This window comes from Engraulis encrasicolus, chromosome 22 (assembly GCF_034702125.1).
Source record: "Engraulis encrasicolus isolate BLACKSEA-1 chromosome 22, IST_EnEncr_1.0, whole genome shotgun sequence".
NCBI lineage: Eukaryota > Metazoa > Chordata > Actinopteri > Clupeiformes > Engraulidae > Engraulis > Engraulis encrasicolus.
Genome location: NC_085878.1, coordinates 51,117,348 through 51,129,868, shown reverse-complemented (window position 1 = coordinate 51,129,868; position 12,521 = coordinate 51,117,348). Strand labels below are relative to the sequence as shown.

The 12,521-nt window shown below is 41.4% G+C and overlaps 1 protein-coding gene across 2 annotated transcripts in view; it reads left to right on the top strand.

The window, feature by feature from the left end:
• vps13c (vacuolar protein sorting 13 homolog C) overlaps positions 1-12,521 on the top strand; it is a 127,051-nt gene that overhangs the window by 83,391 nt on the left and 31,139 nt on the right. For both annotated transcript variants that reach the window (XM_063188627.1, XM_063188628.1), the window contains exons 50-64: positions 3,118-3,383; positions 3,831-4,054; positions 4,943-5,035; positions 5,233-5,628; positions 6,123-6,212; positions 6,704-6,859; positions 7,194-7,428; positions 7,623-7,774; positions 8,665-8,786; positions 9,053-9,353; positions 9,656-9,948; positions 10,291-10,396; positions 11,529-11,633; positions 11,989-12,153; positions 12,374-12,499. In XM_063188627.1, the coding sequence (XP_063044697.1) occupies positions 3,118-3,383; positions 3,831-4,054; positions 4,943-5,035; positions 5,233-5,628; positions 6,123-6,212; positions 6,704-6,859; positions 7,194-7,428; positions 7,623-7,774; positions 8,665-8,786; positions 9,053-9,353; positions 9,656-9,948; positions 10,291-10,396; positions 11,529-11,633; positions 11,989-12,153; positions 12,374-12,499 (2,830 nt within the window). The remainder of the gene's footprint in view (positions 1-3,117; positions 3,384-3,830; positions 4,055-4,942; positions 5,036-5,232; positions 5,629-6,122; positions 6,213-6,703; positions 6,860-7,193; positions 7,429-7,622; positions 7,775-8,664; positions 8,787-9,052; positions 9,354-9,655; positions 9,949-10,290; positions 10,397-11,528; positions 11,634-11,988; positions 12,154-12,373; positions 12,500-12,521) is intronic.

Here is a 12,521-nt window from a genome sequence, read left to right as displayed (position 1 = left end):
GCCTGCCACAAGGTGCGCACGGTGAGCACTGAGCAGAGGCGTGCCTGCGTCTTTCTCAGCAAGGAACAGGGGAGAGACTCTCTCCTTCGCCGCCAGCTCCAACACCAAGTGCATTTCACCTAAAAAGTTCATCTGCAGGCAGCCTTCATCGGCAGGCAGTAATCAGTCCTATCAAATGAATTAGGCCTACCACCGCTACCAAAATTATTCAATTTGTGATGTGTGGCCTTACTATGTTATCATTGCTGTTGCGAGAAGGACAGTGACCACCCCCGCATATCGTTTAGGTTCACAATGCTGTCGAATTAATTACGTTGTCAAAAAATATGGAATATGTGATCGTACGTTCACAATGTTGTTGTGGACTGTGACTTAGGTTTAGCCTGGGAACTCCCATTCTGCCTTTAGTTCTACAAAGCGGATTCCAAAAAAGTTGGGACACTTGGTATTTTGCGAATAAAATCAAAATGCTGGCATTTTCAAAACATTCAATATGTCAATAAGGTAGAGCATTGTGTATAGACAACATATCAGTTGTTAAAGCCAAGCAGAATGATTGTTTTGGGGTAATTATGTGATCATTTAAAATTTCACCCTTGCAACAAATTCCAAAAAAGTTGGGACAGGGCCAATAAAATGCTTTTTATGTTGGATAAGACTAAATACAACACAAGGGAGGGGACTTAACATTTAAATACTTTGACTGATGGCATGATTTTATTTAAAAAATAGACATTTTGATATGCGAGACATGATTTCAGCAGCTCAAATGATAGGTGTGTTCTTCGACTTGTTTACCTTCTTGTTATGCTTAATATGTGGCATATCCTGACTGCAAGAAAACAATTTTGTCACCTGTTTACTCTTATGATGGAACCACACTGTTGGAACATAGTAGAGATTGAAATTTGCCATCATTGTGGGGCAATATCTAAAGGCTGTGCTCCAAAATATAATGCCTTGGTAGCTATGTATGCTGTTTAAAGTCTGAATATATCATTCAGCCCTCATTTTAATGCTCTACATGAGTAAGAAGACCATAACCAAGGCATCTCTGCACCCCTTTACCATCATATATGCTGTCTTTCAGACTGACCACTAAATCAAGCTGAAGTATTCATTTTCTTCATAACCTGGAGGGTGCATGACTCCATGATTTTAAAAAAAGAATGAAATATTTTCCATTCTGTAATCAGAGGACAGTTTCACATGTCTCCTATGTCCACCTAAAATGAGCTTTGCCACTTGCAACACTGTTTAATGTCTGCATCATGTGCCTTAATCAAGTGTTGTGTTTATGGTCATTTTTTCAACAGCTGTCATTGTTGGAGTGTCATAGTTTGCTTATTGACGATGGGTATGTCATGATCTCATAACTCGTGCAATGATTTTACAGAACTCTACATTACAGAAATAGGCCTTATATGCCTGCAATTTTGATAATTCAATCTTTCTGTTTAATAGATCAGTAATTAGTCCCTCAAAATCTTCGCTACTGAGTGCCACAACCTCTCTGTGGTGGTATTTTATTTGTGCATTCATGTTGGCAGTCAATATATTTCCTTTCAAAATATTCCTCCTTGTGTTATTTTTAGAATTATCCAACTATTACAACATTTTTTGGCCCTGTCCCAACTTTTTTGAGATTTGTTGCATGGGTCAAATTTTAAATGACCACATATTTCCCTCAAAACAATGCTTTTGCCTCATTTTAACTGCTCCTATGTTGACCTTGTGCCATTGTGCATCTTATGCATGGATTGAATGTTTTGAAAATGCCAGCATTTTGATTTTATTCATAAAATACCAAGTGTCCCAACTTTTTTGGAATCCGCTTGTACACAATCGTTTCGATCTGAAAGACAGTATGGCGAGGATGACTCATAACGTACAAGATCATGGGATCTGTGTCATAATGGCCAAGCATTCCGACCTTAACAGTTTCTCTGCCCAATCAGAGAGCAGGGCAGTGTGTCATAATAGCCAAGTATTCCGGCCCCATACGGAATTTACAATAGGCAACTCCCCAGACCTAATCTCACTTGTGATTAGGTCTGGTGTTAACCAGGCAAACTTAGGTTCACAATCCTGTCGAATTAATTAGGCTACCGTTGCCAAAATAATTTATGACTCTAGGCCTACGTTCAAAATGCTGGTAAAATTCATTACATCCCCTTCGCTACATTTAAAGATAACCCCAAGTTGTTTGCGAGATGGACAGGGATCAGAAAGTCCGACAGCATGCATAATGGCCGAGCACCAGCAAATATTCCACACGGGTGAGCCTGCACCATTCTAAACAGTAAGGAACAGGGTGGGACTGTCTCCTTTGACGCCAGCTCCCACACCAGTGCTATCAACCTAAAAAGTTGCTCATCAGCAGGCAGCCTATAGCCTAGGCTACACCCTCGTTGAAGTTAAACAATCATGTAAAATTAATTACCGTTGCCTAAAATATGTGTGAAGTGGAAGTGAATTGCGAGATGGACAGTGACCACCGCAGATCATTTTGGTTGACAATGTCGAATTAATTGGGTACCATCGCCAAAAATATGGAATTTGTGGCTGTGTAAGTTCACAATGCTGGTCAAACACCCCCTTCACTAAATTTAAAATCAAGCCCAGTTGCGAGATAGACCACAAATTCCGACAGCAATGCCCGTGGACTGATTAACAGCGGTGAATAGTGATTTGAGGAATGCGGGGAAGCAAATGCCGCTTCAACCGACAGCGCCAAGACTAACCAGTGGCCCATGAGAATGATGCATATACCATCGTAGGCAAAAAAAAGAGGCCTTACCTTTCTGTAGTTGTTTCAGTTTTGTTGGTCAAAATCATTACATTCCCTTCATTAATTAGGCTCTATCTGCGCGTGATCACAAGCTTCAGTTTCAAAGCAGGTAGATTTTGCAAATGACTGAACTGACATGAATGTGTCATTTTGAAAGTTCTGACAGGAATATAGTCGTTCATATTGGCAAAGTGATTATTTTTGTCCATTAGGCTATCTAATTATTCCATACCTTGGCGGAGGTATGTGATCTCGGAGCACTTTTCTAGTTCTTAAATGTACTAATATAATTAAAGTTTAAAATGTTGTCGTTTCTCTTTTGATAGAATTCTGGGGAGACAAAATGAAGAGAACATGGCGTCCATGATAGATGTGAAATACTCCGACAACACAACAGAGAGAGATGTTGTGCTTGTGTCACAAAATCTCTATCTCTGTGCTAGTGTTGAGTTTCTGTTAGCTGTGGCAGACTTCTTCATCCAAGCCATGCCCAAGGCAGCCTCACCCCCTACTCAAGTGGACAACAGGGCTGCACAACCACCTCAGTTGAAACAGACCTCAGATACCTCCGGTCTTTCACACAGCCCCCCAGGTGAGTACAATGCTACTTCGTCTAGGTGAGTAGGGTGTAGGCTATTAGTGCAGATGTGGTCGCCGGCGGGCCTAAGGAGTACGTTACAGTTTATTAGGACCCAAGCACTTTAATCGAGCAGTGTAAAGATGATTTATGTCCGAGTCCATATCAGTTGGAACATGTCTGACACAATGGTCTTCAGAGCAGATGTGGAAAGATTGTAATTCAGAAGAAGTACCTTTACTTGGCTTAAATCCCACTCGGTCATGGAAATTTGGGCAGCATCAAAATGTAAACACTTCACAATTTGGATTGAAATTATAGTGCAATGTAAACTCTACAGAACTATTTAACTATGAAATATGAATTTGAAATGTAAAGTGTTGCACAATCGAGGCCATTGACAACATATAAATTATAAGCTGAATTGAAATGTTGTGATTTTGTTTGTTGTTTTTCCCACAGTGACTAAACACAGTACCAGTGTGCACGTAGTTGTGGTGGACCCAGAGATTGTGTTTGTGGCAAATCAAGCATGCGTCCAAGCTCCTTCGTTCGTGGCATCATTCCAGTGTGACTGTCTCCTTAAGAGCGACGAGAAGTTACTGACTTTGTCAACCATCATTAGGAAATTTCAACTACTTGCTTGCCCCTTTATACACCATGAAGAAAACAAGACTGTTTCTACGGTACAGACAGTTGATCACAAAATTGATGCATCTTCAATATGATGAAAGATAATGATATTGTCGGATAACATAGACAGATATGTTGGCATTAAAGTCAACCTTTTATCTTCTCTCAAGTATTGCAAAAATCACACCTATGTTGTCCCTTATGCCTTGGTGAATTTTGATCAGTGCAATTCAATCTTGGTTCTGCCTGAAATTCCAAGCTTGGCACAGCTTTACAGGTGCACTGTCTAGGATGGTGACCAGAGTAGGTATTGCAACTCTGCGGCTCATTGAAACTGCGCTGCCTCTGGCCAAATTTGATATATTCATGAATATGTATTAAATGATCTTCAGTTCACACAAGGAAGAGCGTGACACTGCTTCTTCACGGTTCACCACTTTTTAAAAAAAATAAATTAAAAAGTGGTGAACCGTGAAGAAGCAGTGTCGCACTCTTCCTTGTGTGAACTGAAGACTGAAGTACCCTGAAAAGCTGCACCTGCTGAAGAAGAAACCTTCGAGGTGTGCGGGCTCTCACAAAAAACTATGTATTAAATGATAACATAATATTTACTAGTATGACCAAAGTACAAAAAGATTTGCAGCTAAAAATGGCAGACATGGAAAAGATTCACCTTTTCATGTATGAGACGTGCAATTTACCCATAATGAATACTTAGAATTTGATGGTGGTGATAAGTAGTGTTTGTGAGTAGAGTTTGTGACTAAAATCATACATTTCAGCATCAGAAGATGTGTTTCATAAAGCAGCCATTAATGTTATAGAGTTTCAGGTGCCGCAAGTACGGTATTGTATTGTGCAATGTAAATTGAAAATGTTATATTTATTTTTGTTAAATCTTCAATTTTTTTGCCTACTCATAATACATATACTATCAAAAGGTGGTACAGCCTTGCTCAGTGATGCTGGAGGGGAAGATGGACGTCAGTGGACCTATCCATGTCTCTGTAGATATAGAAGAAATTGTAATGAAGGTAATGTTTGATATGTCATAATATTAAAGAACATAAATATACATAAATCACAATTCAAAATCACACAATCACACATGTCAACTACGTACATCTTCATGTTTCTTATACATAGCGACTCTCCTTCTACGTCATGTGTCGTAAAGTAAGCTGTCCCCATGGATGTTCTATTTGATTCAAATTTCAAATACGTGTCCTAGATCTCGCCAGTTATCATAAACACACTGCTGACCATAACGGCTGCCATGACTCCGAAGTTGCCACTCGAGCAACAGCAACACCAGAAAGGTGAGGAAGAGTTGACTGGGTCTGACTTGAGCACCCTGTGGCACGTGAGGGACGTCGGCAGCTGCCCCTACTGGTTTCTCGGGGTGGGCGACGCCGAGGAGGTGACCGAGGACTTCAGCGATCCCACGGAAAACTGCCGTCGTCCAGGCGACGAGAACTTCCGGTTTCGGGTGAAAGTGGTGCAGCTGACACTGGAGTCCGGGCTAGGGCACCAAACGCTGCCTCTGCTACTGGCGGAGTCCTCTCTCGCTCTGGAGGCCCACGACTGGAGCTCGAGGCTCCACCTAAACTCTGCCCTGACGCTGGAGGTAAGGATGTCAGTTATGTGTAGGGCTGTAAGGATACACTCAACTCACTATTTAATTTGTATCACGGTCTTTGAGCTACGATTCAATACGCAATTATTTTTATAGCGATTAGTTGTTGACAACTTGAACGAGTCATACTCCCTTAAACTATCAACATGGGCAAAAAAAAAAAGAAATGCATTTTTACCTCACTTCACTTCATGGATTTGTACCCCACTTCAGTATGTATCGAGTTGGACCACTTGTGTTGTGCCACTGGGATAAATGTACAAACTGGGCAATATGTTAAATTGAAAAAACAGACATCACAAAAAATGTTATGCTGTTACATCATCAATCTGAACATGGTATATGGTATATGGAGGGAATTCTTTCACGTTTAGAACGTTTCAACTATTGCTATTCTTAATTTTGCTTGGTACCAGAAATTGTGCGAGACGAGAGTGCTGATGCAACAATGCCTTCATCATTTGTTATTGTTATTTACATTACAGGTTAATTACTACAATGAAATCATTGCTGTGTGGGAACCACTTATTGAGAGAGTAGATGACGGCAAACAGAAATGGAAGCTCAGCTTGGAGGTAAAGTGAAAGCGAAAGTGAAAACCCAACTGGGAAACTCCAACTCCCATGGTCATTGTGACACAGCACTCCACAGTACACAAGTGTTCCCTACACACTGCACACAACGAAATTGCATTTATTCCTCACCCGTGCAAGGGGGCAGCCCCCAATGGGCGCCCCGAGGGAGCAGTGCGGTGGGACAGTACCATGCTCAGGGTACCTCAGTCATGGAGGAGGATGGGGTAGAGCACTGGTTAATTACTCCCCCCCACTAACCTGACGGGTCGGGAGTCGAACAGACAACCTTTGGGCCACAAGTTTAACGCCTTAAACGCTTACCCATAAACTTCCTCTTCTAAATGGATCATGTGTCATCAATGTGACATCTATGCTTTTTGGTGACTCGCTGACTTTTTTCCCTTTGACATTTGAGTCAACTGTATAGTTCTGATAAATGGACTATATTATAAATAAGTCTGATAGATTGCTTTATTTTGATTGCTTTATAGATGAAGACCAATCCTACACGTGATAGGACCCCGCTGCAAGGTGATGACTCTGTAGTCTTTTCAGACCCTCAGACTGCCATCACCATCACCTCCAAGGACTCGATGAACATCACCATTTCGAGATCCACGCTGGCTGTGTTTCAGAGCCTTGCCAAGGTGTTTTATTTTTCAGAAAGTCAAGTCGAAGTCGATTTATTTTTCCCCAAAAGCGAAATTAGTTAGTATGTATTCAAAAACACACACAGAAGGCACCCAACTAATAATCAAAAAACAAATGAACGGGACCACACAGGTCAGTAAAGCATGTAGACATAAGGCCCCAACCATTATACATAGACCAGGAAGTGAAATTTCGATAGGGAAAATACTATTTAGAAATTATTATTATTATTATTATTATTATTATTTTTATTATTATTTTACAGATTTTTGTAGTGGCCTCTTAGAAGGCTTTGCATTGGAACTCTTCATTTGTCTTCTTTCATTTCAGGTATTTTCAGAGGGCGCGGCACCATCCTTTGACCACACGCTAAAGGAGAAGGCTCCATTCACTATTCAGAACTCTTTGGGTCTTCCGTTGGTCATCCAACACAACAGTCAGTTGCGTATTGTGGACAAATCTGGGCCCGGCAAGCTACAGGAAGTGGCTGTAGACCAATGTCTGGACTTGACCTACTCCGGCTTCTCTGCCATCCAACGACAAGAGAGCTGCCTCTTGAGTATAGGTTGGTAATTAATAATAATAATAATAATAATAATAATAATAATAATAATAATAATGACTTTGTTTATATTATATTATATTATATTATATTATATTATATTATATTATATTATATTATATTATATTACCGTATATTATATAGAGTAACACAGAGGTTAATGTGTATGCAAGGATAAAGTGTGTGTGTTTTCTCAGTTCCCACAGGTTACAGTGAGATTTGTAACATCGACATAAACAAACCAGGCAGACAGCTTTTCAATGTCAGAGGAACAGAGGTTGTGTCGGTGGTCTTGCAGGTTGACGCCAAACATGGAAACAAAATCATCACAGTGAGGTCGCCTCTACAGGTGAGGGTGTTGTTTTTGCTGCTGGCCTAATGGTTAGGGCGTTGGTATTTAGATCAGAGGGTTTTAGGTTGGAATCCCACATTGAGTAAGAAGGTGGGCCCCAGGGCCTCTAGTTGCCCATCCCTGCCTTAGAGTCTACCCCGGGTCTGGGCCAGCTCTAGCCTGGTCCTGACCATCCCATAATACTACCATTTCATTTCGTATTCATGGTCTGGCATTTGTTTGCTCTGAAGCGATTGTAGAAAGCAGGAAGTTTGCACTCAATTATAGTTTGAAATTATTGGACACCTCTCACCCAATCGCTGGCAGTTACTCAACAACAACATAGCGCAGACCAATGGCTCTGGCGCAGATGTGTACGTCATTGTCACGAGCGTTCTCCCCCTTTCGTCCCCACGTGGGGGGCGTATTCGATTATTGGCTGTTTTCTGGGGGGGCGTTGCAATCAAAATTCTACTGCTGCAAGCACTCCACAGAGAAGCACGGCCAGACTACAGTAGTGGAGCCTATCCTTTGGCGGAAGTACGTAGGATGGCTCGCGAGGCTAGGCCAGCTCAGACCTCAGTGCAGTAAATAGTGATGAAAGAGGATTGCTACAGTATACATGATTTAGAATGATGTAACAATTCCATAAATTGGTTCCTGACAGTATGTATTTGCACTGGTATGGCTGTTAAGTCTCATCATTTAGTGTATATTTTAGGCAGACTTTCAACTAGGAGGAGCAGAAGGATAGTACGGGAAATGAATGCATGTGTACAAATGTGTTGCATAGATAATCAATATGACTAAAATACACTTAAGAAAAAACATTTTGTGTTCTGAAATGATTCAGAATCAGGTGGCCAGCATTCTAGCATTATAATGTCTGCCATTTTCTCTCTTGTTAGATCAAAAACCACTTTAGTGTCCCCTTTGCCATTCTAAAATTCTGTCCATCCAACGCGGTCCTGCTCAACGTGGGTGTGGTTCCTCCGGAGAAAGAGCTGCACGTCACCCTGGAGTCCTACAGGTGAGCTCATGAAAAAAACAACTACAAAACGACTAAAAACATGCAAGAAAGAACCCACCATACATCTATGAAGACCAAATAGAAGTGTTAACTGTAGTTTTATCTACATGTTTGCAAATGACACAAAACAGTTTGTGATGGCCCAACCACAAAATGGGTCACAGTGTAATGACCATTGAAAATTGTGGATCCCAAGATTACATATTCCAGTTAAGAACCACTTTATTTGTTTAATAATATATAATAAACTATGGTTTATTTTGCAGGTCTCAACTTTTTCTGCTTCCTGTTGGGAGTTTAGAGGGTCAGTACCAGCCCTCGTCTACATGCATCTCATGGAAAGAGAACGTTCACACAAGCTCCGAGGTGCAGTCGGTTCTGCGGTGCCCACCAGCTAGCGATACTAACTTCCTGCCGTTGGTTGTAAAAGTGGTGGCAGTGCCTGACGACCTCTCCTTCATTGCTAAGCAAGGCGGGGAAGACTGGGACCCTGCCTACATCATTCACCTGCATCCAGCAGTCACTATTCGCAACCTCCTGCCCTACACTATGCAGTATTTGCTGGAGGTAGGTTTTCTTTGTGGGTTTTTTTTAAGTTTGTGAGCATGAATGTCTGAATGTCACAGGTTTCATTATACATTGACAATTTAATCAGGGTCCGCTTGATTTAGTAACCTGACTCTCGCCAGATGAATGTACGTAGTTTATCTGGGATAAGATACACATTTATCTGGGATCGCACACCATGAGAGGCCAAAAAAATCCTGTCAAACTACTGGATGCTTGACATGGCATATTCAAATTCAGTCATTGACATTAAGCAAAAGAAGTAACAAAATAGTTACTCCCATTTTTTTCTGTCTTTTTAGGGCTCAGCACAGTTCCATGAAGTACCAGAGGGTGGCATGTCTGACATTCTAAACTGTCAAGCCACTGGTGAAATCGTGGAGCTTATGTTGCTAAACTACCACGGACGAAACTGGAGCGGCCGAATGACGATCGAGGAGCGCGCGGTAGAGAAGGAGGAACTGCTGTCCGTGTCCCTGATCAGTCAGACGGAAGAAAACATGGTGGTTGAGCTACAAGTTCACGCGTCAAAGAGCAGCAGATGTCTGACACTCTCTTTCTTCAGCCCCTACTGGATTATCAACAAGACCTCCAGGTACAGTACATAATACACACACACACACACACACACACACACACTCACTCACTCACTCACTCACTCACTCACTCACTCACTCACTCACTCACTCACTCACTCACTCACTCACTCACTCACTCACTCACTCACTCACTCACTGACTGACTGACTCACTTACTCACTGACTCACTGACTCACTGACTCACTGACTGACTGACTGACTCACTTACTCACTGACTCACTGACTCACTGACTCACTGACTGACTGACTGACTCACTGACTGACTGAGGATATTGCTGAAAAAGCCCAGGAGTTGCAGTGCTAGTAAACTAACTGTCACTGTCTCTCTCGCAATCCAGGGTGCTCCAATACAAGGCCGAAGACGTCCATGTCAAGCACCCAGCAGACTTTAGAGATGTCATTCTTTTTTCCTTCAAAAAAAAGAACTTCTTCAGCAAAAATAAAGTAAGCCATTGTCTTGATGTGGGTGAAGATGTCATAAAAGTTCATTATTAGTAGACCAGTGTAACATAGCATACAGTCTTTGTCACCAAATATGTGATTTAGTACATAAAAAGTCTGTTGTTCATTTTGTCACTTAGGACCCTTTTACACCAGGCACTCTAAGTATACCTGATTTTTTTGCTCAAATATGACACATCTGTATGACAAATCTATATGACAAAAGTGTAAGCAGAAAAAAACACATTCATTCTGAACTTTTCAGATCAGATACAGATTGTGAACGTTTCTATAGTGTAAATGGTCGCATTGGTTATTCTGATCAATGCAATCCGCAAGTCAAGACAATTTTTCACACCTGTTAACGGAGGGTGGAAGCGTGGAGCAGCCAGATAGAATCTGTGTCTCTAAATGATGAAAAAATACTTACAATGGTTCAACCTGTCCTCTCACATAGTCTACACACATGTCCTCTCCCAGGCCAATATTATTCCCTGAGTTTGCACGGTGGCTGAATCCCGTGGAAGACTCTAATTAACGTCGGAGGAACGCTGGTTGAGTAGATTACTGACTTCTGCATGTTGCCTGCCTGATGTGCTCATGCCTAACTTCGTGTGGATCACAAGCTTTGTAGACCTTGCACTATAGATTTCTCGTTGACATCGCCCCTTGGAGCAATCTGACAGTGAGCAGACATTTTTGCTGAGATTTCCAGGACACCATTTTACACTGCTTGCTGGCCATTTCACCATCTAAAACTCTGTAAACAGGCATGATCTGATTAGGGTCATTGGCAGAATAGATGTAAGTATGCAGTTGAAAAATTCGGATCTAAGCATAAATTGGAATTGGGTATATCTGATCTGCAGTAGCCTTACATAAGCGCGCCTTACAAAAGCATACATTTTGAACAATGTTATTGATTTTCTTTGAGATTAGCCTAACAATTGTTACCCTGCGAACACAGCAGAAGACACTAAAGCTTTAATCGCCTCTTGTCACCCAAAATCGCTTTTGTCTCTTCTGTCACCAGCTCCTCCATACAAAGTCAGTTACCTCTGTAGCTCCAGACGCTTTTGGTGTGTTCGTGCCATTAGTGTGTTTTACCAAACGCGGCTTCATTATTTTTTTGCAGCTGCAGCTGAGCGTGTCTTCCAGCTCGTGGTCGGATGCTTTCTCTTTGGACACAGTGGGAAGTTACGGCTGCATCACATGCCCAGACAAAAACATTGCATTCCTGGTATGACTGCTCCTGCTAATGATGAAATGAATAATAATGCATTTTTTTTTTACTTTTTTAATTATTTCTAAGCTGACTTTGGGTTTTCTGAAATGTCCACGTTTAAAAATATCTGCATTGTGCTAACTCCGGTGGCACACTCGATAAAAAAATATCTGCAGAATTCTTACCAGCACTCACACATCTATAGATACATACATCATACATCATACGTCATACGTCATACATCTATAGAAATTCCTGCCCAATATGTTTTTGTATACACAGAATGTCATCCCAAACAGTCAGTCATCCCTGCTGATATCAATGTTGTTATTATTGGAGTGTAGAAACTTTTTTTTTTCACTTTTTACAGGTTGGAGTGAGTATACAGATGAGTAGTTTTAATTTGACCCGTCTGGTGACGTTTACTCCGTTCTACATGCTGACCAATAACACCTCGTATGAGCTGGAGGTGGGGGAAATACTACATGAGGACGGTCCAAGCAGGATACGCTGGCACTACGCTGGATCTAAAGAGGTGAGGAGAGCCATTTCTTCTGCTTTGAATTACTTAATCAACCATTTGTACTATTCATGTGGTGTACACTTTTTTAACAGTCTTTTGCCAGTCAGGTGTTATATGACATTACTTTAAATGTTCTCATGAATTGCTAAATATGATCATCTTACATTAATGCGTAATACCAGGTAGGTGGTGTTTCACATGACAATACCTCTAAATGAATCACTCTTTACAGTGTGTAGGGCTTTGGCCAGAACAAACAACCAGCAAACTTTGTGTCCGCTGGGTGGGATCTGAAGTCAGCTCCAAGTCTTTCTACCTAAACAAGCAGGACAGCGGCACACTACTCAGGATTGACGGGGTGAGGACAGAGATCACATACA